Source organism: Pogoniulus pusillus, chromosome 35, assembly GCF_015220805.1.
Source record: "Pogoniulus pusillus isolate bPogPus1 chromosome 35, bPogPus1.pri, whole genome shotgun sequence".
NCBI classification, from domain to species: Eukaryota; Metazoa; Chordata; class Aves; order Piciformes; family Lybiidae; genus Pogoniulus; species Pogoniulus pusillus.
The window spans coordinates 11,440,631-11,466,607 of record NC_087298.1 but is presented as its reverse complement, the minus strand read 5'-3'; the positions used below and the strand labels follow the sequence as shown (position 1 = coordinate 11,466,607).

Below are 25,977 nucleotides of genomic sequence, written 5' to 3'. Positions count from 1 at the left end.
CTCACTTGTCTTTAACCTTTTGGTTTCCAGGACCAAAGGGCAGTTTCCCAGCAGAGGCCAGGTCTGAGTGGGAGCTTCCCTTGCCCTGCTCCCACAGCAGCACACATGGAGCAGCTCTCCCAGGCCAAAGCTTCTCAATGGCTTCCCCCAAACCTTCCTGGACTATCCACGCTGAAGGCTCACCGACCATACTGGTGGAAGGGTTGGGTTGGAGGACAAGACATCAGATGAGGTCTGAGGATGCTTTAGGTCTTCATGACTCCAGCAGGGTCCCAGCTCAGCCTGTGACACTGTGGCCAGGAGCCCTAGAGTCACACTGTCCCTTCTCTGTCCCCTTGCAGCTGTGCAGGAGGAGAGGCAGCGGGGGAAGGACCGCAACGAGAACGAGGTGGAGTCCACAAGCAGCGCCAACGAGGACATGCCCGTGGAGAAGATCTTGGAAGCTGAGCTGGCAGTGGAGCCAAAGACAGAGACATACATTGAGGCAAACATGGGCCTGACGCCGAGCTCGGTAAGGGACCTTGGCCCCAACCCCAGCCTGGGCACCTGGGGCAGCAGGGATGGTGCTGGGCACGTCAGGCTTCACCTGGCGCAGGGCAGAGAGGGCTTCAGAGAGTCATCAAGTGCTCTGGCTTGGAAGGGACCTCCAAAGGTCATCCAGTCCAACCTGCTCTGCAGATATCTCATGGGAAAAGAGTAGAGCTCAGAAGTGCAACTTCTGCTGTGGGTACCATGTGTGAGCTTAGCATAGGGGCAGTGGTTTCACACTAGAGCAGGGCAGAGTTAGACTGGGCATCAGGAAGAAGTTATTTACTATGAGGGTGGTGAGACACTGGAACAGGCTGCTCACAGGAGTTCACAGGCTCACAGGATGTTAGGGCTGGAAGGGACCCGAGGAGATCATTGAATCCAACCCCCCTGCCACAGCAGGACCACACAATCTAGCTCAGGGCACACAGGAACACATTCAGACAGGCCTGCAAAGGCTCCACACAAGGAGACTCCACAACCTCTCTGTGCAGCCTGTGCCAGGGCTCTGGGACCCTTCCAGGCAAGAAGTTCCCCTTGTGCTGAGCTGCAACCTCCTGTGCTGCAGCTTCCATCCATTGCTGCTTGTCCCGTCCCAGGCAGCAGTGAGCAGAGCCTGTCCCCCCCTCCTGATCCCCAGCCCTCAGATAGTTACAGACATTGATTCAATCCCCTCTCAGTCTTCTCTTCTCCAGACTAAGCAGCCCCAGGTCCCTCAGCCTCTCCTCATCAAGCAGTGCTCCAGTCCCCTCATCATCCTCATAGCCCTCCCTTGGACTCTCCTCAGCAGATCCCTGTCCCTCTTCACCTGGGACACCTCACCCCTGGAAGTGTTTAAGACCAGGCTGAGTGAGGCTTTGAGCAGCCTCTTCTAGTGGAAGGTGTCCCTGCCCATGGCTGGGGGGTTGGAAATAAATGGTCTTGAAAGTCTCTTCCAACTCAAACCACGCTGGGATTCTGTGCAAACAAATCCCTCTTCCCCTGCTCCACCACCAGCACTGCTGCTTTGCTGTCTCACAGCTGCAGGGAAGGGACAGACAGCGTGAGGAGGAATTAGAAAGGCTCCCAGAAAGATCTTCTTGCAGTTAACAGCCCTTAGTGCTAAAAGGCAGGAGGACACCCTGCTCTGAAGAGCTCAGAGTCCAATCAAGCCGGTAAACAGCCTTGTGTGGTTGAAGTGCAGAGAGATAAGAGCTGTAAAAGGTGGGTGTGACTTTTCAGATGCAGAACGATAGAGCTGCTTGGCTCCGGGCAAGATAGCACCTGGGCAAGTTTGCTGAGAAGTTTGCTTTCAAGTTCCTTCCCCTTTTAAAGCTGGAGTTAGAGAGGGTGGTGAGAAACTGGCCCAGGGTGCCCAGAGAGGTGGCAGACAACCCCATTCACAGCTTCACAGATTGCACTGGGCTGGAAAGCACCTTCCAAAGTCATCCTGTCCGAGCCCCCTGCAGTCAGCAGGGACACTTCCAGCGAGATCAGGCTGCCCAAGGCCACATTAAATCTGATCTTGAATGTCTCCAGGGATGGGGCCTCAACCACATCCCTGGGCAACCTGTTCCAGTATTTCACCACCCCTGTTGTAAAGAACTTCCTCCTAAGGTTCAACCTGAACATGATCCAGTTTCAAATCCTTGTCCCTCATCCTGGAGGATGAGAGAGTGATTGGCATTGGAATGGGCTGCCCAGGGAGGTGATGGAGTCACCATGCCTGGAGGTGTTGAAGCCAAGGCTGGCTGGGGCACTTAGTGCCATGGTCTGGTTGATTGGGCAGGGCTGGGTGCTAGGTTGTGCTGGCTGAGCTTGGAGCTCTCTGCCAACCTGCCTGATTCTATGATTCCATGATATGTGTTAAACCTCCTGGTTTGGTTGGGACCTTAACTCACCACTGCAAACCACCTCCACCTTCAGCCAGCTCTTGTCACACACACCTCACTCCCAGCCCAGTCCAGCATCACTGTGGCTGGAAAAGGCCTTTAAGATCATCAAGTCCAACCATTACCTAACTCTACCATGGCCACTACTGCACCAAATCCTTGAGTCAGGTTGTGTGGGGCTCTGATGTAGTTGAAGATCTGGCTGGAGCACCTCTCCTGTGAGGACAGGCTGAGAGAGTTGGGGCTGTTCAGTCTGGAGAAGAGAAAGTTCTGAGGCAACCTTCTTGTTGCCTTTGAGTATCTGAAGGGATCCTACAGGAAAGCTGGGGAGGGACTTTTTAGGGTGTCAGGTAGTGATAGGACTGGGGGGAATGGAACAAAGCCAAAGTGGGTAGATTCAGATTGGATGTTAGGAGAAAGTTCTTCAGCGTGAGGGTGGTGAGAGCCTGGAAGGGGTTGCCCAGGGAGATGGTGGAAGCCTCATCCCTGGAGGTGTTTAATGCCAGGCTGGCTGAGGCTGTGTGCAGCCTGCTCTAGTGTGAGGTGTCCCTGGGCATGGCAGGGGGGGCTGGAACTAAATGATCCTTGTGGCCCCTTCCAACCCTGACTGAGCAACCTGATCTAGTGTGAGGTGTCCCTGCCCGTGGCAGGGGGGGGCTGGAACTAGGCGATCTTTGTGGTCCCTTCCAACCCTGACTGATTCTATGATCCTGGAACCATCCCAGGTCAGGTCGTTTGGGGCTCTGATGTAGTTGAAGATATCCCTGCTGTAGCAGCAGTGCCCACAACCTCCCTGGGCAGCCTGTGCCAGTGTCTCACCACCCTCCCTGTAACGAATGTCCCTGCGAGAACTGCAACTCCCCAGCAGTGTTTGGTGCAGGGCCACAAATAAAAGCACCCAACAGAGCAGGCTAATAGGAAACAGATTGTTTTGTACCTGGTGTCTATGAGGGACTGCATTTGTCTGCCCTTCCATCACAGGGCTCTCTGGGGAGGGCTGGGAGGAGGGCAGCTCCTCTGTCTTCCCTCTCCTCATCCGGTGGCCTCGTCACTGCCAGCTGCTGATCTCATACATCTGCTAAACCTGCTACAAATGTCACCTCCCCGACAGAAGCTGCTTGACAATAATGGGGCATTTCAACAAGCCTCCTGCTTCTATTTAGATGCAGCACACATCCCTGTTCAGGGTAATGCACGCTGAATTATGCAGGAACCAGCTTTCAATTTGCTCCGAGAGGCTGAGGAGATGCAGTGCCAGACCAAGCCATTTATTTCAGCTCCCTCTCTGGGGTTTGTTTCCCACTCAGCACAATGCTGGCTGCAGCTCCCCTCAAGGATTTTTTTTAAGCCTGATCAACGTCAGAGCCTCTTCCAGCCCCTTGCTAACCACAGAATCACACAATCCCAGCAGGCTGGGGGCTGGAAGGGGCCTCTGGACATCAGCAAGTCTAACCCCCACCCTGCCAAAGCAGGATCACCTAGGGCAGGCCACACACCAACGTGTCCAGGTGGGGTTTGAAAGTCTCCAGAGGAGGAGACTCCACCACTTCTCCTTGGCAGCCCTTGGGCAGCAGGATGAAGGCAGGAGGATGAGTTTGCCCCTGCCCTGTGCCCCCAGCAGCCGTGCAGCTGGGCTCCAGCAGTGTAAGCACCACCTCGGATGGGCTCCTGGCCACTGAAAGGCAAAGCCTGTAACTGAGAGCTCTTATCCCCATTAGCTCTTAATTGGCCTTTGAGCTGCTGGTTTCAAGTCACCATTTTCTGGAAGAGGTCTCCAAGCTCTGGTTTTCCAGCAGGATCAGGTGCCTGTGTGTCCTTTCATCCTGTCACACTCCGGCACTGTGCCCTTGCTATTTGCTGCGGGAGGGGATTTGCTTACCCCCTGCACGGGGAGGCTTTCTAGAAGCACTTTGCAGATTCCCTCCTCCCCCCAACCCCCACGCCTGGAAACAGCTCTTTCAGCTGCAGGCATGATACTTTCAGCTGCCTCTCAAGCTCCCCTGATTAACTTCTGCCAGGAAGCACCGTGGTGGTTCCAGGAACTGCCATCTGAGGTGTAATTAAAAGCTGGGTCCCTGGCTGAGGCTTTCTGTGCAGGCTGGGTACAGCTTGTGCTGCCTGCAGAGCAGCAGTGAGCCAGTTGGGCTGGGGGACCTGGAACAAGGCTTGCTGCATCAGGACAAGATGATAGAATCCTAGAGTGGATCAAGTTGGGAGGAGTCTCAGAGGTCATCTACTCTAAACCCCTTTCCCCCCGTAGGCAGGGACTTGGCTGCTCAAGGTTTAGAATCATAGAATCAACCAGGTTGGAAGAGACTTCCAAGACATCCAGTCTCAAGCTGTGCCAGGGGAGGTCTAGGCTGGGTGTTGGGAGGAAGTTGTTGTCAGAGAGAGTGATTGGCATTGGAATGGGCTGCCCAGGGAGGTGGTGGAGTCTTTGTGGCTGGAGGTGTTGCAGCCAAGCCTGGCTGGGGCACTTAGTGCCATGGTCTGGTTGGTTGGGCAGGGCTGGGTGCTAGGTTGGGCTGGCTGAGCTTGAAGGTCTTTTCCAACCTGGCTGATTCTGTGATTCTATGATCATCCAGTCCAACCTAGCACCCAGCCCTAGCCAGTCAACTAGACCATGGCACTAAGTGCCTCATCCAGCCTGGCCTTGAACACCCCCAGGGAGGAGGCAGCCACAGCTTTCCTGGGCAGCCTGTTCCAGAGTCTCACCACTCCCCATACTGAAGAACTTCTCCTTCAGCTCCACTCTGACCCTGCACTGCCTCAGCTTCAAACCATTCCCCCTTTGGCCTGTCCCTAGACACCCTCATGAGCAGTCCCTCTCCATTGGCTGGTAACAACCTACCCAGAAGCCACTCCTGCTAAAAACTTTGTCAAACTTGGCACTTGAATGGGCTGCCCAGGGAGGTAGTTGAGGCCCCATCCCTGGAGGTGTTTGAGGCCAGGCTGGCTGAGGCTGTGTGCAGCCTGCTCTAGGGTAGGGTGTCCCTGGGCATGGCAGGGGGTCTGGAACTGGCTGCTCCTTGTGCTCCCTTCCAACCCTGCCTGATTCTATGGTCTTTCCCCAAATGCCCCTTCCATGGGGCTGTGCAGGCACTTGTTGCTGTGTGGGCCAGGTTCTGCTGGAGCTTGGGGTCTCCCATGAGCTGTGTGCCACTCCATCCCCATCCTGCTTTACAGAAGCCAGGATACCAGCTTCTCCAGCTGGCTGCTCCAGCTTGCTGACCAAACTGGGATGATTTGAAGTTGGTGGTGTTCCCACAGCCTGAGCCACACGTGTCCCTTCTCCCCCTGCTCTGAATGCTGATGTTCCCTGCTTTCCAGTGAAACACTTCACCCTGCAGAGCCCCTCCTCACACCCTGATTGGGTTTTTCCTGCTGCCAGGAGGAAATCCTGTCTTATCTCCCTCTCTTGGAGAAAAGCCTGGTCTCTGCTCACATCTCCTTCTTCTGGGAAGACCCTCAGCTCCCTTGGGGTGAGACTTCTCTGTCCTTGCACCCCTTGAGGAGCTGCTGGGGTCAGGCAGAGCAAGGAGGGACGATCCCCAGAACGATGCTCCTCAGCAGGGCTGCTGAACATGAGCCCCTTCCCATCCATCTCTGCAGGCAACAGGTGAAAATACTCTGAAGGCCCCAGGGCTTGCCAGATGCTGGTTATTTTAAGCCTGGAGAGTAGGAGACATTGATCACTGAGGCACAGAGTTTGTGTTTGCTGCCAGGGAACAGGGGAGGGGACTGGAGAGGGGTCTGAGGCATGGCTGTGAGGGATGGTAGCAGCATGGTCCTGGGCAGCCCAGCCTGGGAGGGGACTTTGCAGCCAGCTCCTAGTGAGGAATGGCCTTGTCCTGCTGAAACTGAGACTTGCAGGAGGAGGAGGAGGTTAGGCTGGTGTTGGTGCCTGCTCTGCCTCTTGAATTCACACATCCCCCTGCAAGCCAGGGGTGAGGTAAATGCTCCTCCTCCCAGTTGGAAACTGCTCTTTTAAGGACATGGCAGAAAGATAATTGTGCAGTCAGAGCTGGTAGGCATCAGCAGGGATTATGGTGGGATCTGTAGAGGAGCTCATAGATCCCTGTCCAGAGAGGCAAACCCTCTCTACACACTTGGACTAGCAAGGTTTGTCTTTGTCAGGGTTAGATAGGCTCTTCCAGTTCCTAATCACAAGCCCACTTGAGCTGTTAGCAGTTCCTTTAAACAGGGATTTGGTGTGTTTAGGCTGACTGTCCTCCTGCAGAGCAGATGGTTTTTGTTACTGGATAATATTTCAAAGGAAGGAGTTTTTTCCTCTCCTTCCCCCCCCCCCCCCCCCCCCCCCCCATGCCCCCTCTGGTGCTGCTTTATGGAGCTGGGAGGTGCTGGCACAGGGGATGTGTGTGCAGCATGGGTGCAGGAGCCTTCCCTGGGCTGATGTCCTCAGTCAGGCTGATGGATGTTGGGGTCACAGCACTCCTGGTACCCATTGTGAAGCTGGTTCAAATGCATTTAAACTACATGGTGGAGAAACCAAGTCACTTGCTTTCCCTGGGACTGGTAATGGCTGTTTCTGGGGGTCTCCCAGCTTGGGGAGGCAGCAAACTCCTTCAGCTGCTCTTCCAGCCTCTCAGTCTTTCTCTGCCTTCTCTGGAAGAGGCTCAGGGGTGACCTCATTGCTGTCTACAACTACTTGAAGGGAGGTTGTAGCCAGGTGGGGTTGGGCTCTGCTGCCAGGCAACAAGGGGACAGAGTCTCAAGCTGTGCCAGGGTAGGTCTAGGCTGGATGTTGTTAGGAAGTTGTTGTCAGAGAGAGTGATTGGCATTGGAATGGGCTGCCCAGGGAGGTGGTGGAGTCTTTGTGGCTGGAGGTGTTGAAGCCAAGGCTGGCTGGGGCACTTAGTGCCATGGTGTGGTTGGTTGGGCAGGGCTGGGTGCTAGGTTGTGCTGGCTGAGCTTGGAGCTCTCTTCCAACCTGCTTGATTCTGTGCTTCTCTGAACCTTTTTGACCTCTTCCTGCCTTTGCAGCCCAACGACCCAGTGACAAACATCTGCCAGGCAGCAGACAAACAGCTCTTCACCCTGGTGGAGTGGGCCAAGAGGATCCCTCATTTCTCCGAGCTGCCTCTGGATGACCAGGTCATCTTGCTCAGAGCAGGTGAGTGAGAGCCAGCCCCACGTGGGCTCCATCACTGTGTATTCCACTTAGATTTAGGCCCCAGCCACTTGCAAGCTGCTAACTGATTCTGAGTAATAGCCTCTGATAATTCAATTGCTCAACAGAGTTTAAAAAGCCCCCGAGGGATGCGTTGCGGCACGAGATCCAAAACGTTGCACCAGCTGCCAATCAGCTCAACAGCAGCAAAAAATGGCCCCAGCCTGATGAGTGTGAGGTGCTTGGAGATGTGGTGCTGGGTGTTTGGCACCAAAGGAGTTCCACACTGCCTTCCTCCCAGGCTGAGGTTTGGGTTTGGGTCTCCGTGAAATTTCCTCGCGCTGGAACGTTTGATGGTAATTAAAACCAGGGAGGGGAGAGAACTACATTGCCCTCCCTCTCCCACCCACCAAGATGAAAATCACATTTTCTCTGGGCTCCTTTTAAATTTCCTTGTGTGGCAGGAGGTCTGCAGGAGCAGATGCTGTGGGAAGTGAAAAGCAGTTTAGCTGTGGAAAGGATTCTTCTTCCACCGAATAAATCCGAGCCCTTGCTGCTGGCAGGTTGTGCACAGAGACCAGGGAGGGCAAGAAATGAAGAGCAGGGGCAATAAAGCTGCTTTTCAGGCATGCAATCATAGAGTCACAGAAGCATTTTGCTTGAGAAAGACCTTGAAGGTCATCAAATTCTACCAAGCTTGGTTCTTAAGTGTGTCCCTCAGCGTCACATCTCTGCATGAAGCTCTTTGCGTAGCTCCTGTCGTCAGCTAAGTGCTTCCAAGGGCTTTGGCTTGATGCTAACCCCTTAAAGGAAGGGGACAGTGGGACAGGTAAAGTGGCTTCCCATAAGTGACAGGCTCCACGTGCCAGGTGAGACTGGGAGGGGGCTTTTGGTAGCTGTTGGTGGCACCCAGCGACCTGCTTGGCAATAGGAGACACCAACCTCCACTCCTCGCAGTACTGAAGGGAAGGGGAAACAAAAGCCACAGCAGCAGCTCAAGGTTTGCCTTTCTCTTTAGAGGAAAGCTGACCTGGAGGCTTTCTGACCTGATGTTCTCTCCTTTCTGCTGGTGGTGCCCCTTGTGACCCAGCTCCAAGCTAGCCTCCTGCAGAGGCCACTCCATGGGGAAAGAGAGGGGGCTGCAGATTCCCTGTTGGCTCTGATCTCATGGCCGTGAGGTGGGCTGAGCCTCTGGAGTGGTTCCAATGGGCTTGCCTGCTCCAGTCATCTCCACTGGGGCCTCAGATAACCTCCCCCAAGTCTTTTTAACCAGTGGCTTTATCTATTATTGAGTGGGGGAGAGCAGCCTGCTGAGAACAGCTGCCCATGAAATATTGAAGTATTAAAATTTAGCTACCAGCATCACTCAGGTTCAGTCATGCATCCTTGGAGGCAGAATTAAGTGGAGCACGCAGCTGTGGAGGAGCAGGGCTGGGTGGGCTGGCAGCAGCTTTGCTCTCATCCTGCATCATGTAAAAATCTTCCCTCCCTGAGATGTTTGGAAGAGAAGGAAACCAAACTTTTTAAGCCTGTTTGCCCTGGGTTTCCTTGTTCCCAAGCTGGCTCTGGCTGAGGCAGGACCAAAACCTGATGTTTTCTCAGGATCACTAAATGGTGTGGGGGTTGGAAAGGACCTCTGGAGATCATCCAGTCCATCCCCCCTGCTAAAGCAGGGCACTCCCAGCAGCTTGCCCACGATCACAATGCCCACATGGGGATTGGAAGCTCTCCAAAGAAGTAGGCTCCACAACCTCTCTGGGCAGCCTGCTCCAGGCCTCCAGAACCTTCACACCAAAGAACTTTCTCCACCTGCTCAAGTGGAACCTCCTGGGTTCCAGTTTGTGCTCATTGCTCATGTCCTGTCACTGGAGATTACTGACAGGATTCCTGCCCCCTACCCTTTAGCTCTTGCTGAGCATTGCTCAGCTCCCCTCTGAGGCTCCTCTTCTGCAGGCTCTCAGCCTTTGCTCCTCACAGAGCTGCTCCAGGTCCTTCAGTAGCTTTGTAACCTCCTCTAGGCTCTCTCCAGCAGTTCCCTTTCTCTCTTGAACTGGAGAGCCCAGAACTGGACCCAGTATTCCAGATGAGGCCTCACTAGGGCAGAGTAGAGGGGCAGGAGAACCTCCTTCAACCTTCAGCATCTCTACCAAGGGTGCTGAGCACCACATCTCTGCAGCTGCACTTCCTTCTAGAGGGCTGGTGGGCAAAGCTGGTGCTGAGATGGATTAACAAGATGGTTACTGTGCTGCCAGGTGCCCTCCCCCACCCCAAAGCATCCCCACAGCCTGCAGCCACCATCAGGGAGTCCCAAGAGTCAAACATATCTGCTCTGCTTCTCCAGAGCTTGGGTTGAAGTGCAGAACTCTTTGGGGAGACTTGTTTGATCTCCAGCTCAGATTTCCTGCTTGTCATCATTCCTAATTTTCCCTTGCCTCTTTATCTCAACAGCTCTTTGAGGATGCATTAGGGAGAAATAGGTTCCTCCTTTGAGCTAAAACATCCCAGCTCTAAATGGGAGTCATTCAGCTGGAGGATGCTGATTAATCCATCACTCCTTAGCTGGAATAAGCCCAGCAGAGATGTTGGTGGCATCTGGGAACCTCATTACTTCATTGTATTCGTGGCAAGCTGGAGGCTGGATTGGGCACCCCTGGGGCTGTGCAGAGCCATGGGTCTTGGGTGCCAGCAGAGCTGTGAAAGCCATGAAGGGACATTGTGAGCCAGCTTTGGTTGGAGCTGCATGAGGAGGTTGTGTGTTGAGCTGCTGTGGGTCTGTGTGTGATGGCTGGCAGGAGGCACCAGCTGCACCTCTGTGTGGGTCTGGCTCTGAGAGAGAATGATGGAATCAGTCAGGGTTGGAAGGCACCACAAGGAGCAGCCAGTTCCAACCCCCCTGCCATGCCCAGGGACACCCTACCCTAGAGCAGGCTGCACACAGCCTCAGCCAGCCTGGCCTCAAACACCTCCAGCCATGGGGCCTCAACCACCTCCCTGGGCAACCCATTCCAGCCTCTCACCACTCTCTTGCTCAACAACTTCCTCCTCACCTCCAGCCTCACTCTCCCCACCTCCACCTTTGCTCCATTCCCCCCACTCCTGACACTCCCTCACAGCCTCAAAAGTCCTTCCCCAGCTTCTTTGTAGCCCCCTTCAGATGCTGGAAGGCCACAAGAAGGTCCCCTAGGAGCCTCCTCTGCTCCAGCCTGCACAGCCCCAACTCTTTCAGGCTGTGCTCACAGCAGAGCTGCTGCAGCCTCTGAGCATCCTCCTGGCCCTGCTCTGGACACACTCCAGCATCTCCACATCCCTCTTGTCCCAGGGGCTCCAGAGCTGGATGCAGTACTCCAGGTGGGGTCTGGAGAGGTGCCCTAGAAGCACAGGGCAGAGTTGCTGCAGGCTCCTGGTGCACTTCCATGTCTTCTCCTCCATCCTCCTTGGGTTTCACAGTGTTGCAATTCCTCTGCAAGTGCCAGGTCTCGCCCAGTAAATAGCCAAATAAATGTTCCTGTGAGAGGGGTGGAAACATCCTGTGGCCACTTAGGAAAGAGTGAACTTTATTCCTTGTCAACATTTCTGATGGCACAACCCATCCCCTGCAAGAGCAGGTAAATACAGCACACATGGACCTTGTATTTCTTCCAGCCAGGGAGAAAAGACAAGCTTGGCTGGCAGGAGAGGAGCTGAAGGATGATGATGTTGTTGTTGTTGTTGTTGTGTCACTGTTCCAGCCTGGGGAAAGAAAATAACATCAAATGTCCTGATGGTTCTGCACCTTGCCAAGCTGTGCTGCAGCCCAGGATGTTTTCAGGCTGGGTAAATGAGCCACATGGTGGAAGTGTTGCAGAAGAGCTCATCTTGTGGTACTGAAGATATTGTTCCTGGCTGAAAGTCACCCAAATGTTCACCCTGCAAATTTCCCAACAGTTCTACACAGCGTCCCAGAATGTCAGGGGCTGGAAGGGACCTGCAAAGTTCATCCAGTCCAACCCCCCTGCCAAAGCAGCAGCACCCAGAGCAGATCACACAGGAACACATCCAGGCAGGGTTTGAATATCTCCAGAGAGGGAGACTCCACAGCTCCCCTGGGCAGCCTGTGCCAGGCTCTGTCACCCTCACAGTGGGAAAAATTCCTCCTTCTGTCTAAACGAAGCTTCCTCTGCCTCAGCTTCCACCATTGCCCCTTGTGCTGGCACTGGCATCCCCTAGCAGAGCCTGGCTGCAGCCTCCTGCCACTCATCTGCCCACATTGATAACCACTGCTGAGGTCCCCTCTCAGTCTCCTCTCTCCCAGCAGCACAGCCCCAGCTCCCTCAGGCTCTGCTCCTAACAGAGCTGTTCCACTCCCTTCAGCATCTCTGTGCTGGACTCTCTCCAGCAGTTCTGTGTCCCTCTTGAACTGGGAGGCCCAGAACTGGACACAGCACTGCAGATGTGGCCTCAGCAGGGCAGAGTAGAGGGGCAGAGAACCTCTCTCGACCTACTAACCGCAGCCCTTCCAATCCACCCCAGAATGGCATTGCCCCTCCTGGCCACAAGTTGTTGAGGCAATGAAGCTGGTGAAAGGTCTGAAGAACAGGGCTGGGGAGGAGCAGCTGAGGGAATAAAGTCTGGAGAAGAGGAGGCTGGGAGGAGACCTCATTGCTCTCCACAGCTCCCTGAAAGGAGGCTGAGGTGAGGTGGGAGTTGTTCTCTCCTCCCTAGTACCAGGTTAGGAGAGGAAATGGCCTGAAATTGTGTGCCAGGAGAGGTTTAGGCTGGAGATGAGGAACACTTTGGTGCAGGGATTGGAACAGCCTGCTCAGGGAGTCCCTATCCTTGGAGGTGTTTGAGAAGTGTGTGGCCATGGCACCTGGGGACATGGTTTAGTGGTCATGGAGGTGTTAGGTTGAAGGTTGGGCTCAGTGATCTTAGAGGCCTTTTCCAACCTTAACGATTCTATGATTAACTCCACCAGGGCTGCTACTCCATCATATCCTTGAGCACCAACAGAAGCAGCAACCTGCAAGCCAGAGTTCCCATGGTCCCAGTTTACACAGAATAATGGTGAATGAACTTTTGTGCCTCATTATGGCTTGACAATGAACCCAATTAGCTGATAGAAAGCTTTAAGAGGTTGTTTAATTGCTCAGAGGCAGGGAGTGGGAGGTCAGAAGGGGAATGTAGAGCTCCACACTCACTGAGAGGTTCATGGTGAGAGAAGCAGGGCAGAGAGATCAGCCATCATCCAACCTGCCCACCATGGGCAGGGACATCTCTCACCTAGGCTTGGCTGCTCGAGGCCTCAGCCAGCCTGGTCTTGAGCACCTCCAGGGAGGTGTTTGCTCTGGTGCCTGCAAGGTTCATGGAGGAAGCTGCTTCCCTTACTACTGTTATATTTGTAGGACATTTGCTCCTTAACACTTTCTTCCCCTTCCCTTGACATCCATGACAGGATTGGCTCCTGACTCCCTTCCCACTCCCAGCCACGTTACTGAAGCAAAAGTGGCTCTCGAGTGACCTCCTCCTCTCTTTCTAAGCACCAGGGAGGTGGCATCACTGAGTCCCAAACCTCCCTTAGCATTCCTTGGCTCTAACCTGGTTCTTTTCTCCTCCCCAGGGTGGAATGAGCTCCTAATTGCCTCCTTCTCCCACCGCTCCATAGCCGTGAAGGATGGGATCCTGCTGGCCACTGGGCTCCACGTGCACCGGAACAGCGCCCACAGCGCTGGCGTCGGAGCCATCTTCGACAGGTGGGCACGGGCAGGGAGGCTGGGGGCAGGGGCTGGGTGGATGCAGAATGGAGGATGGATGGATGGAGGATGGGGGATGGATGGAGGATGGGTGGATGGAAGATGGATGGATAGGTAGATGGATGGGTGATGGGATGATGGATGGAGGTTGGATGATGGATGAAAGATGGATGGGTGGGTAGATGAATGGATGGAAGGATGGAGGATGGATGGAGGATGAATGGAAGATGGGTGATGGATGGATGGGTAGATGGATGGGTGATGGGTGGATGGATGGAGGATGGAAGATGGATGGTGATAGTTGGATGGATGATGGATGGAAAATGGGTGATAAATGGATGGAGGATGGGAGATGGATGGATGGAGGATGGATGGGTAGATGTATGCTCAAGGATGGATGGAAGATGGATGGATGGATGGAGGATGAATGGAAGATGGGGAATGGATGGATGGATGGATGGACTGAGGATGGATGGGTAGATGTATGCTCAAGGATGGATGGAAGATAGATGGATGGATGGATGGATGGATGGATGGATGGATGGATGGATGGATGGATAGAGGATGAATGGAAGATGGGTGATGGATGGATGGAGGATGGATGGGTAGATGTATGCTCGAGGATGGATGGAAGATGGATGGATGGAGGATGAATGGAAGATGGAGGATGGATGGGTAGATGGATGAAGATGGATGTGAATGGGGGATGGATGGAGGCATGGATGGATGATGGATGGTAACACACCTCAAGCCACCTTGTCTAGCCTTCCCCAACTCTTTGTCTCTACACTGACCTCTCTCCTGTCACCCTCATTGCCACCTACTTGAGGTGCTGGATGGAGACGTGTTGGGCTCACGGCTGGAGGAGCCTGGGCTGAGGCATGTCCATCACACCACGTGCATGGAAACATCCTAGCCCTTACTGCAGGACATGAATTCCCTTCCTCTTAAACCTGCAGAAACCCACAGCCCAAAATAGCCAGGGAAAGGGCAAATCAAAGCCCCCTTTCATGGGCTCCAGATGCCTTCTAATGTTACGAGGAGGCTGCTCCTTTCCTCCTTTTCATCTCTAATTGGACCAAGCCGTGATTTTATTTGCATGATGAAAAAGCCCCCAAAATACCCAGCAGCTTCCACATGGGGATCCCCAGGGCTCTTTAATCTCCTGCTTTGGGGAAAGTGTTTTCAAACCAGACATCTCAGGGGGCTTTGACACACAGTGTGGCTCCGGGCACCACTGAAATCTCTCATTCCTCTGCCCCAGCCTCATCTGGAGGTGACTTCATTGAAACCAAATCACCTCTTTCTTTGGGCTTGGTGTGGTGGTTTGTGGTTAGCTTGGAGAGAAAGTTGTCCTTTGCACCTGGGTGACATCATTTGGCTTCCTATGAGGTCACAAAGTGCAAGATCATGGTTTAGGTGCAGGATCTAACAGGCTCCAAACAGAGCAATCAGTGGGAAAATCATTTCGAGAGCAGCACCTGCAGGAGGAGCAGAGGGAGCCATAAAAACTACCAGCAGAGGAAATTGCTTTTAGGTACCTGTTGGGTTGTGTTTGTGCAGGGGTTTTGCTTTGTAGTGCTTTGTTATTTTTAGGCAGCTTTCTCAGGTGCCCAAAGCCTTCCTCTTGCTGAATGAATGCACAGAGCCAATTCTTTCTGCTGCCTCCTGCACCCCACAGGAGCTCTTGATGTTCCTAATGAGCTATTTTTTGATACAGGAGGAAAATGAGGGCATATCTTCGAGCTGGGCTGAGCAAAGCAGTGTCCCATGGCCCTTCATCATCCCTGCACTGGAGCTAACACCTGGGTGGTGGTTTCCCCTTCCCTACCCCTACCTTCTGACTGCTGATTGCCTGTGATTTGTGTGTCCTTTGCAGAGTACTGACAGAACTGGTGTCAAAAATGCGAGACATGCAGATGGACAAGACAGAGCTAGGCTGCCTGCGAGCCATTGTCCTCTTCAACCCTGGTACATGCTCTTACCTTCTCTCCACTCCTCTCCTGCCTGATGTTGTGTCCTGCTGGCTCCTTTGCTCACCTAGTAAAGCTCCCTTGAAAACAACCAGGGGCACCTAACCCCCTGAGGACAGGGCAAGAAGGAGGAGAGGCAAGAATGGAAGTCAGCCTAAGTGCTGCTCAGTGCCTCTGCTGCCTTCCAGCGTGTCCTTTGCAGGTCAGAGGTGGGTCTGGTCCCTGCCCAGGGTTGTTCTCTAAGCCTCCCTTTTCAGGAGGTATTTTCACAGAGTCAGTCAGGGCTGGAAGGCACCACGAGGAGCAACCAGTTCCAGCCCCCTGCCGTGCCCAGGGACACCTCACACTAGATCAGCTTGCCCACAGCCTCATCCAGCCTGACCTTAGACACCTCCAGGGATGAGGCTTCCATTGCCTCCTTGGGCAACCCCTTCCAGGCTCTCACCACCCTCATGCTGAAGAACTTCTTCCTCACATCCACTCTCACTCTCCCCATTTCCAGCTTTGCTCCATTGCCCCCAGCCCTATCACTCCCTGAGAGGCTAACAAATCCCTCCCCAGCTTTTTTGTAGCCCCCTTAGGATCCTGCAAGGTCGCAATAAGGTCACCTGGAAGCCTTCTCCTCTCCAGACTGAACAACTCCTTTGCACAGTTTCATGGTCCAAAATACAGCTCCCTGCAGGGCTCAGCCTTGGCCAGGACTTGGCTGCCATCACCCGAGGAGGTGGAAAATGCTGCTTGGGAAGCTGACTCCTGCTGATGAGCTCAGTTCTCTGCTGAGCTTGAGGGGCTTTGGGCTTTCCTATTGACAGTGCTTCAGCCAACCCTGTAAAAAGCAAAGCTGAGCTGCTTCAGGCTGTTGTCTCTGAACAAGAGCAAAAAAAATCATTTAGCAGTCCCAGAGTATGGCTTAGAGCAAACCTGGAGCCTGGAGCTTGTGGTCCTCTCTTTCCTGACCTCACCATCCAAAGACTTTTATTAACTGTGCTTCTGGGGAAAAAAAAACAGACCTGGAGAGGGCAAAAGGCATCAAACATGCTCATAAAATACACAAGAACTTCATTTTTTGGTCTGCAGCTTGCTTAGTTTTACAGACTCCAGGAGGTTTCACACCACTTGCATCCCCTTCTTGGCCCCAGCTGCCCAAGAGAAGATGAAGAAGAAGGTGGTTCAGTGCCAGGAGTTGTCTCTGGTGTTTCAGGCAGCAAAACCTTGCTGCAGCAGGAAGGAGCCCCCCCAGCCTGTGCAGCAATATTGAAGGGGTTCTCTAGATTTTAGAGCTGCTCAGGCCAAGGTCAGACCTCCACATCTGCAGCCACCCTTTGCCTTCCCTGCTCTCACAGGAGCATGGTTTGTGCCCAAGCTCAGCTCTCTCTCTGGCCTTTCCCACCAAAGCCAGGCCAGAGTTTATTGCTCCTTCTTAGATTTGTTTTTCTGCTTGGCTTTTCTTCCCTCCCCTCTCCTCTCCCCTTCACTACTTGCAACCAGCAGTAATTTATTGTGTGTAATTTGGGATGAGCCATTTATGGCAAAAGAAAGAGAATCTGGAGAAGTTCCTGTGGTGCCTGTGCTTGGGGATATTGATAGTTTGAGTGTCCCTTTCACCTACTACCAAAACCAGGTCAGGAGGGAGCTGCCCTGAGGCTTTCCACTTAGCCTGTGCTGGAGGGAGAAATCTCACAAGCTCAGCACCTGAGGGGAAATGAAACCCTTTAAATCGAGGTCTGTGACCAATGGAATGAGCCCAAACTGTTGAGGTTTGGGGTATGATGGATCTAGTGAACCTCTCAGGGCTTGGATGCTCCCCAAGAGGGGTGTTAGGTACCCTGCACCCACACCGTGCCCTGCTTTGGTGGTGCTGGGAAGGGATGGAGAGGGCTGATGGAGTGGACAGGGAGGTCCTTGCCTACCTGGAAAGCCTTGGGGGGTGGGGGAAGACTGGGAGGGATGTTTGGAAAATGGCTTTTTGGTTGATGGTTCTTTTGTTGCCTTTCAGACTCCAAAGGTCTCTCCAACCCAGCTGAGGTGGAGGCGCTGCGGGAGAAGGTGTACGCGTCCCTAGAGGCATACTGCAAACACAAATACCCTGACCAGCCTGGCAGGTGAGCCTCTGCTCTTCTCCTGGGAGCCCCACAAAGCCCCAGGAAGCCCCAAGGAGCTCAGAGGAGTTTTATAGTATCCCAAGGTGCCCCAAAGAGCTGCTCTGAGGAGCCCCAAGGAGCCCCAGAAGGCACCAAGAAGCCCCAAGGAGCTCAGAGGAGTCCTTTATTATCCCAAGGAATTCCAAAGAGCTGCCCTAAGGAGCCCCAGAAGGCACCAAGAAGCCCCAAGTTGCTCAGAGGAGCCCTATATTATCCCAGGGATCCCAAAGAGCTGTTCTAAGGAGCCCCAGAAAGCCCTAAGGAGCTCAGAGTAGCCTTATATTATCCCAAGGAGCCCCAAAGAGCTGCCCTGAGGAACCCTAAGGAACCTGGAGGAGCCCTGAGGAGCCCTAAGGGGCCCCATGGAGCTCCAGAAGGCACCAGGAAGCCCCAAGGAGCTCAGAGGAGTCCTTTATTATCCCAAGGAACTCCAAAGAGCTGCCCTGAGGAGCCCTAAGGAGCTCCAGAAGGCACCAAGAAGCCCCAAGGAGCTCAGAGGAGCCCTATATTATCCCAAGGAACCCCAAAGAGCTGCCCTGAGGAGCCCCAGAAAGCCCCAAGTAGCTCAGAGGACCCTTATATTATCACGAGGAGCCCCAAAGAGCTGCCCTGAGGAACCCTAAGGAACCTGGAGGAGCCCTGAGGAGCCCTAAGGGGCCCCAAGGAGCTCCAGAAGGCACCAGGAAGCCCCAAGTAGCTCAGAGGAGCCCTATATTATCCCAAGGAGCCCCAAAGAGCTGCCCTGAGGAGCCCCAGAAAGCCCTAAGGAGCTCAGAGGAGCCCAGTATTATCCCAAGGAACCCCAAAGAGCTGCCCTGAGGAGCCCTAAGGAACCTGGAGGAGCCCTGAGGAGCTGCAGGGAGCCCTGAGGAGCCCCAGGGAGCCCCCTGTGGCATGGGCTGAGCAGTGGGCTGAGCAGCTGGGGGCAGGGGGTATCATTTCCCCTCTGGCAACCACGGCCAGCAAACCACAGCACAAACAAGACACACACGGAGTTAATTTTCGGTGGCAGATGAGCATCATTGCTGGGAAGTGAAAGCCTCAATTGATGCTCTTTTCTCCCCTCCCCTCCTCCCCCAATCCAGCTGGGAATGGGAGGGGGAATTAGGAATGCTTTCCTGGACTGTTCCAGAGCTGAGTGGGCGCATTTTCCCAGTTACAGCCTGAAGCTGGCAACTGCCAGTTGAGTGACTGACAGCCCTTTGAGCAGCCAAGCAAAGCACTGGGAGCTGCTGCTGGTGCACACTGCTGCTGAGCTGGGAATGTTGGGAAAAACCAGTCCCAGCAACTGGGATTTGCATCTCACCTGCATTCCCAGGTTTGCCTGGCTGGAGGGTGGAGTGGAAGAAAGGATGGTTTCTGCAGCAGTGGATGCGGTGGGCACAGCACTTTGCCCCCTCCAAAGGGTTGTCAAACCCTGGATCAGGCTGCCCAAGGCAGTGGTGGAGTCCCCAGCCCTGGAAAGGTTTCAGAGCTGTGGAGATGTGGTGCTGAGGGCCATGGTTTAGTGGTGATCTGGCAGTTCTGGACTCGGTGGTCTTAAAGGGCTCTTCCAATCAAAATGGGTCTCTGGCTTTATGATCATGCCCTAGGATAGGGTAGGACAGGATAGAATAGGATAGGGTAGGGTAAGATAGAATAGGATAGGATAGAGTAGAGTAAGATAGGATAGAATAAGTTAGGGTAGGAGAGAATAGGGTAGGGTAGGATAGGATAGAATAGAATAGGATAGAATAGGGTAGGATAGGATAGGGTAGGGTAGGATAGGATGGAATAGGATAGGGTAGGATAGGATAGAATAGAATAGATAGAATAGAATTAACCAAGTTGGAAGAGAGCTCCAAGCTCAGCCAGCCCAACCTAGCACCCAGCCCTGCCCAACCAACCAGACCATGGCACTAAGTGCCCCAGCCAGCCTTGGCTTCAACACCTCCAGCCACAGCCACTCCACCACCTCCCTGGGCAGCCCATTCCAATGCCAATCACTCTCTCTGCCAGGAACTTCCTCCTGACATCCAGCCTAGACCTCCCCTGGCACAGCTCAAGACTGTAATACATTGAGATGTAATGTTGGACTTGTTTTTCCCCTCCCCTTGGGTACCAGTGTGCTGGCAGATTAAAACAGATGCTCCATTGAGGGGTTTCTTGGGTGTTCATGGCTGGCACGTGGCAGGGAGAGGTAGGTTGAAGGCAGCATTGGGGTTGAAGGTACCACTGAGGATGAAAGCAGCATTGGGGTTGAAGGTATCACTGAGACTGAAGACAGCATTGGAGTTGAAGGTACCACTGGGGCTGAAGGTACCACTGAGGGTGAAAGCAACATTGGGGTTGAAGGTATCACTGAGACTGAAGGTACCACTGGGGGTGAAAGCAGCATTGGTATCACTGAGACTGAAGGTACCACTGGGGGTGAAAGCAGCATTGGTATCACTGAGACTGAAGGTACCACTGGGGGTGAAAGCAGCATTGGTATCACTGAGACTGAAGGTACCACTGGGGGTGAAAGCAGCATTGGTATCACTGAGGCTGAAGGTACCACTGGGGGTGAAGACAGCATTGGGGTTTGAAGGTACCACTGGGGCTGAAGGTACCACTGAGGGTGAAGGCATCATTGGGGTTGAAGGCACCACTGAGGGTGAAAGCAGCATTGGGGTTGAAGGTACCACTGGGGCTGAAGGTACCACTGAGGGTGAAGGTAGCATTGGGGTTGAAGGCACCACTGAGATAGAAAGCAGCATTGAGGTTGAAGGTTATCACTGAGACTGGGGATGAAGGTAGCATTGGGGTGGAAGGTACCACTGGGGCTGAAGGTACCACTGAGGGTGAAGGCAGCATTGGGGGTGAAGGTAACCACTGGGATTGAAGATAACCACTGGGGCCGACGGCAGCCTCTGGGGCTGAAGGCAGCACTGAGTGTGTTTGACTTTGCAGTGAGGAAGGGGATGCAGTGCCCAGAGCAGGGCTGGTTTGTGAGACCAACTCTCAGGCTGATTCCTCTTCCCCAGAGCATTAGGATTACTGCAGAGGGGGTTGGACTAGATGACTTTTGAAGGTCCCTTCAGCCCAGTCCTCAGCCATCCCGAGCTTGAGAGCACAGTGCCAACACCAACAGGGAGCTTCCCTGCAGCACCCAGGTGGCTGGAGGCATTGCTGGGAAGAGCCCACCCACGCTGCCCTGCCCCAGCCCCCCTGCCAGGTGCCTACGTGCCACACGCAGCAGCCGTGGGGCAGTCGGGGGCTGCTCTCTGCCCTGCTGCAGGCTGGTTATCTCACAGTTAAACACATCCAAGGGCTGGAGCCATCATCTGGTTTGGTTTAAAGTGAAACTTCCTGAATGGGATGGTAGGGACTGATTTGTTTTTCCTGGCTGGGCTCCCACCATTCTCGCCAGCTCAGCAGAAGAAAATAAAGCCAACAGGGAGAGAGAAGAGAGTGTGCATGTGAAATAGCTGTGTGCCTGTGCTCTGTGTGTGTCTCTCTCTCTCTGTTTTCTAGACAGTCCCCTACTCCCTGGGTTCCTTCAGCCTTTGCTGATGTTCAAGCCCCGATTGTGCAGCAGGAAAACCAAACAAACCTGCTGCTGACCACTGCAAGGCCTTTCCCCCAGTTTAAAACATCCATCCCACGGCTCCTGGGCTTGCTGCCCGCACCCTGGGGCGTGGGTAAGCAGGGTGAGGATACCATGGGGCTGCTTCCACAGCACCCTCCGAGGAGCTGGTGGCTCTCTTCTGGCTCCACTGCCTCCCGGTGCCCTCAGAGTGCAGCACGCAGCAGCCCTTTCCCAGTGTGACTGGTTGGCCCTTGGGCTGGTCTGCTTCCCCACAGCCAGCTGTCAGCTCTCCCCAGCCCCCCTGGCTCTCCCCTGCCTGGCTGTGAAGCCATCATGCAAGGTGTGACCTGACAAGTGTCTCCACTGGGCAGGCCAGGCAGGAGAGAAAGAGCTTTTGTTCTGCTTGGGGCTCCTGAGAGCCCCACATTGGGCAGGGGGAAGGGAAGGACCCTGTGTCCCGGCTTGCTTGTAGCACTTCTGCCAGCTTTTGCATCTCCTTCCATTGGATCACCCCCAAAGTGCCTCCAGCCTGGCTGCCAGTTGGCTTCCTGCAACTTGGGCTCAGCAGCCCAAGTGCTGGCTGGTTGGAGCTGCCTGAGAGGTGCCCAGTGCCTGCCTGCAGGGAAAGGGGCACTGCTGAGCCAAGGGCCTCTCAGGTGGCACCAGAGGAGGTTTAGGTTTGGATATAAACTACCTGAAAAGAAGTTGTAGCCCGGGGGTGGGGGGGGTTGATCTCCTCTGCCAGGGACAGAGCAAGAGGACACAGCCTCAAGCTGTGCCAGGGCAGGTTCAGGCTGCAGGAAGAAGTTCTTCATGGAAAGAGTGATTGGCATTGGAATGGGCTGCCCGGGGAGGTGGTGGAGTCTTTGTGCCTGGAGGTGTTCAAGAGGAGGCTGCATGAGGCACTCAGTGCCATGGGTTAGCTAATGAGAAGGTGTTAGCTGCTAGGTTGGACTCCCTGATCTCAGAGGTCTTTTCCCACCTGGTTCCTTGTGTGATTAGAGGGAACTTCTTGACTGAAAGAGCTCTCAAAGACTGGCACAGGCTGCCCAGGGAGGTGACTAAATCCCTGTGCCTGGGGGGTGTTTAAAGCTGCAGAGATGTGGTGCCAGGGGCCATGGTTTTGTAGCTGGAGCTCCAAAGTGGTTGGACTTGGTGACCTTAAGGTCTTCTCCAACCGAAGGGACCCTGTGGTTTCTCTGCACAGCTCTGGCTGTAGCAAAAGCCCTTCTGAGCAGGAGCAGCCACAGACGCTTTGGAGGCTGGGGGGAAGGAGTGTGCGTGGCAGGGAGGGGAGCACTGACCTGTGTCCTGTCTCTCACCTCCCAGGTTTGCAAAGCTCTTGCTGCGCCTCCCAGCCCTGCGGTCCATCGGCCTGAAATGCCTGGAGCACCTCTTCTTCTTCAAGCTAATAGGTGACACACCCATCGACACCTTCCTGATGGAAATGCTGGAAGCACCTCACCAAATGACTTAGGGAACTGCTGCTGGGTCAGTCCCTCGCCCGGCCGGGGGCTCACGGAAGGGGGAGGGGAAGCCCTCCCTCTGCTTTCCTCTGCTGCCCACCCCCAGCCCCATCCCTCCTTTCTTCTCTCCCCAGTGCTGGAGGGCACCACCCGGCGAGGGGCGACCTCCCCCACCCCTCCCAACCCCGTGCCATCCTCACCCCCCTCCCCCCCTCGTCGCCTTCACCCTTGTCCAGTTTGCTGTCACTGCTGCATCTCAAGACCTGCTCGCTGGTTCCCTGCGCTAGATGTAGACAAGTGGGAGCGGAGAGAGCTTGCCCCCTGCCTGCCCCAGCCCCCCCTGCCCTGCCATCAGGTTTGGGGTGAGCTGCTGGTTGGGCTTGGCATCACCCTCCCCACCCACCCACACATCTACATCCCCACCTTGTTGGGTTTTTTTTTTGGTGGGGAGGGGGAGGGTGGGGTGGGGAGCCCAAGGGATGGTCCTAAGCCCTTGGGGCAGTGTGTGGGGGTTTGGACAAGCTGCTGGGGAGTGGTTGGAACTCGCTGGATTTGCAGCTGGCCATTTTCAAGAGGATGGAGATTTGTTTGGTTATTTTTTGTGAAACAAGAGAAGAAAGGAAGAGAAAAAAAAAAAAGAAAAAACCTCTCACACACACACAAAAAAAAAGAGGATAAAAAAAAAAAGAAAAGAGAAAAAGCAAGGAAAAAAAAACCAAAACAAAACAAAAACAAATAATTCTATTTTTGGTTTCTAACTGTTCTCAGTAGTCTGGGTAGTTCCATCCTGGAGGGAGAGGCCACCACCCAGCCCGTGCCCCACCAGTGAGTCACCCCTGGCTGTGCAGAGCCTTCTCCTTTCCATTCCAAGCAGAGGATTTGGGATGGACCTGAATCCCACCCACACCACACCACCACCCCCCTGCCCCGCCAATAAGGAGGTGATTGGTGGCACGGGATGCTGGGGCACTGCCTCACCCTCCCTGCAGAGAGGGGCAGCAGAACCTGGAAGATGCTCTTTGGGCAGCTGGGGCATCGCTGCTCTTCCCCAAGATGCCTCCTGCGCCTGCTGTGGAGCTGCCTGCGTGGACACGAGCCAGCTGGAGCTTGCTTTAAGGCTGCCAGGGACTCAACGTGGCCCTCCCTCCACTTTGCAGGGTCTTACTGGGGACCCCTGCCCTCAGCACTGCATCCAGCATCCCAGTATGGTCCTGCTCATGAGGCTTGGCCCAGCTGATCCTCCAGAGCCTGCTTCTGCTTCCAGCGCTGGAGCAGTGCAAGCTGCTGGCTTCACTTCCAGCTTCCAGCAGTGGCTCCTTCTTGGTTCTTGATCCTGACCTGGAGGCTGGAGGAGCATTTCCAGTTGCTGGAGTGGGCTCGATGGTCTCAGCACCTGCATGGTGTGCACACAACAGCCCTGGGTACCAGTGGGGCCAACAAGCCCTCTCCTCACATGAGGTTTTCTGCTCGCCCCGGAGCCTGCTCCTGTTGATTCAGCAACTGCCGTGCAAAGCACTGCAAGGCAACAATTAGTGGGAGTGCTTGGCCAGGCTTGGTAATTGTGGCTTTTAATGAGTGGTAAAGCAAGAGCAGGGTTCCCCCCTGCCTGTGAATCTCCTGCTCTGAGCAGGGATGTGGAGGCTGAGAGGTCCTGGCTGGGTGGGGTGATGTGGCAGCACCCCCTGCCCGTGTGGAGAGTGTGCACCTCCTTCCCTGCCCTAACTGGGATGCTGAGAGCACCTAAAGCACCTTGGCCTTAGCATGGTCCTTTCCTTGAGCCTGGGGATAGACAGCAGGGAGATGGAGAGGCCTTTGGGGATTTGGGACAGAGTCCCAGGAATGTGCTCACTCTCCGTGGGATGGGAATCTCCAGGGAGATGAGATCAGGGAATGTTTCCCCTTCAGCTTCCCACCTCACCCTCATCAGCTGTCTCCAGAGCCCTACCAAAAAAACAGAAGAGGAGTTGGAGAAAGAGCAGAGGGAGGAGTGAGGGCTGTGGGGAGGGGTTTGTCCCCCCTTGGCAGGATGGACTGTCCTGAACACACCGTGGGGTGGGTGCCTGCAGTTGCCTGGGGGCCAGCACTTTGTTGCCTTCTGTGCTTTCAAACAGGTCCTGATGGGATTCCTCTCCTTGCTCCTCACGAGTGGGTTCGTAGCTGGCTCTTCAGCCACCTCCTTTGTGCCTGGAGGTCACAGTATCACAGTATCACAGTATCACCAAGGTCGATGGCCCATGCCTACCCCTCTCCAAACCTCACTTTTGGAAGGGACAGAGTTCTCACCAGCTCATCGCCACCCTGCTCGGCAGCTCCCGTGCCCATCTCCATCCCCTTGCACTGAACCAGGCCACCTCACTGCTACAGAAAAGGGGGTGGGGGAGGGAGGGACTGAGGATTTCAGGTCAGCACTTCCCCTTAGGCTGGCCTGAAGTGGCAAATGCACCGAGGCAGGGAACTGTTTTGGCTGTGTTTCCCCAGCAGCCTGCACGCCGCCGAAAATATTATTAAACAGCTTCACCCTGCAAGATTTTGCCAAGAACACGAGGCAGGAGAGATGAAATCTGCAAAGGCTGCCAGTAAACACGAGCAGCCTGTTCCTTGCCAGCCTCAGCCTGGCACAGGAGGTAGGGGGCTTGCAGGGAGGTTGCTTGTTCGCTCCCAGCAACCTGGAGCTCAACCCAGAGCCGAAGCAGCCCACAGGCAACTGGAAGCCCCCCTTGGGAAGGAGCCTGGAGCTCACTTGCTGGAGAAGAGGAGGGTGGCTTGGGGGAGAGTTGATGGAGAGTGCACTGGAATAAATCTGATGTCCTCTGTTGGGTGGAAGCACTTTTTCCTGATTGATGGCTTGGAAGAGGCTGCTTGGTGCTGAGTGTTGAGCTGTGGTGGCTTGGAAGGGCTGTGGGCTGGTGAGCTGCAGCCCTGGGCACTGATAGGCTGCAGTGCAGGAGCTCCCATCCCATCCCATCCCATCCCATCCCATCCCATCCCATCCCATCCCATCCCATCCCATCCCATCCTCATCCTATCTCATTCATAGAATCATAGAATGGTTTAGGTTAGAAAGGTACTCAAAGATCATCCAGTTCCACCCCCCCAAATAGGCAGGGACACCTCCCAGTCCCATCCATCTCGTGCAGTCCTATGCCATGCTCTGTCACCATCTCATGCCATGCCATGATGCCATCTTACTCCATTCCATCCATCTCATGGCCATCCCATTGTCCCACTTCATCCCAGCCCATCCCATCCCATCTCACCTCATAAAAACCTGAATGAAATGGAATGCCACAAACAAAGGAGATGGCCCCAAGAAGTAGCATGGTGCAGAGGGCAAGACTCTGAGGTCCAGCTGCTCTCAGGCAGGCTGCTTGGGCTCCATGCCTCAGTTTCCCTGCTGGATCCTCAATCCATTCCCTGAGCTGAGGGATTTGGTGAAAGGCTGAGCACTGCCCTGGGCTTTCAGCTTTGGGCAGGGTGTGGAGGGAACCTCCACCTTGCTGCAGCTCAGCTTTCAACAGAGCTCTTCTCATGTCCTGTGGCAGCCACATTGGGGATTTCAGGATGCCAGCAGACCCCTAGAGCCCAGCC

The 25,977-nt window shown here is 54.5% G+C and overlaps 1 protein-coding gene across 2 annotated transcripts in view; it reads left to right on the top strand.

Annotated features, from left to right (window-relative positions):
* Positions 1 to 25,212, top strand: part of RXRA (retinoid X receptor alpha) — a 157,413-nt gene extending 132,201 nt beyond the window's left edge. The window contains exons 5-10 of one of the 2 annotated variants that reach the window (XM_064171014.1): positions 342 to 511; positions 7,404 to 7,533; positions 13,127 to 13,259; positions 15,139 to 15,230; positions 17,229 to 17,334; positions 22,253 to 25,212. In XM_064171014.1, coding sequence (XP_064027084.1) covers positions 342 to 511; positions 7,404 to 7,533; positions 13,127 to 13,259; positions 15,139 to 15,230; positions 17,229 to 17,334; positions 22,253 to 22,400 — 779 coding nt within the window. In that variant the 3' untranslated portion in view covers positions 22,401 to 25,212. Of the gene's footprint in view, positions 1 to 341; positions 512 to 7,403; positions 7,534 to 7,658; positions 7,955 to 13,126; positions 13,260 to 15,138; positions 15,231 to 17,228; positions 17,335 to 22,252 lie in introns of those variants that run through there. The other variant, XM_064171015.1, reaches the window with a different exon arrangement.
* Positions 25,213 to 25,977: the final 765 nt, after the last annotated feature.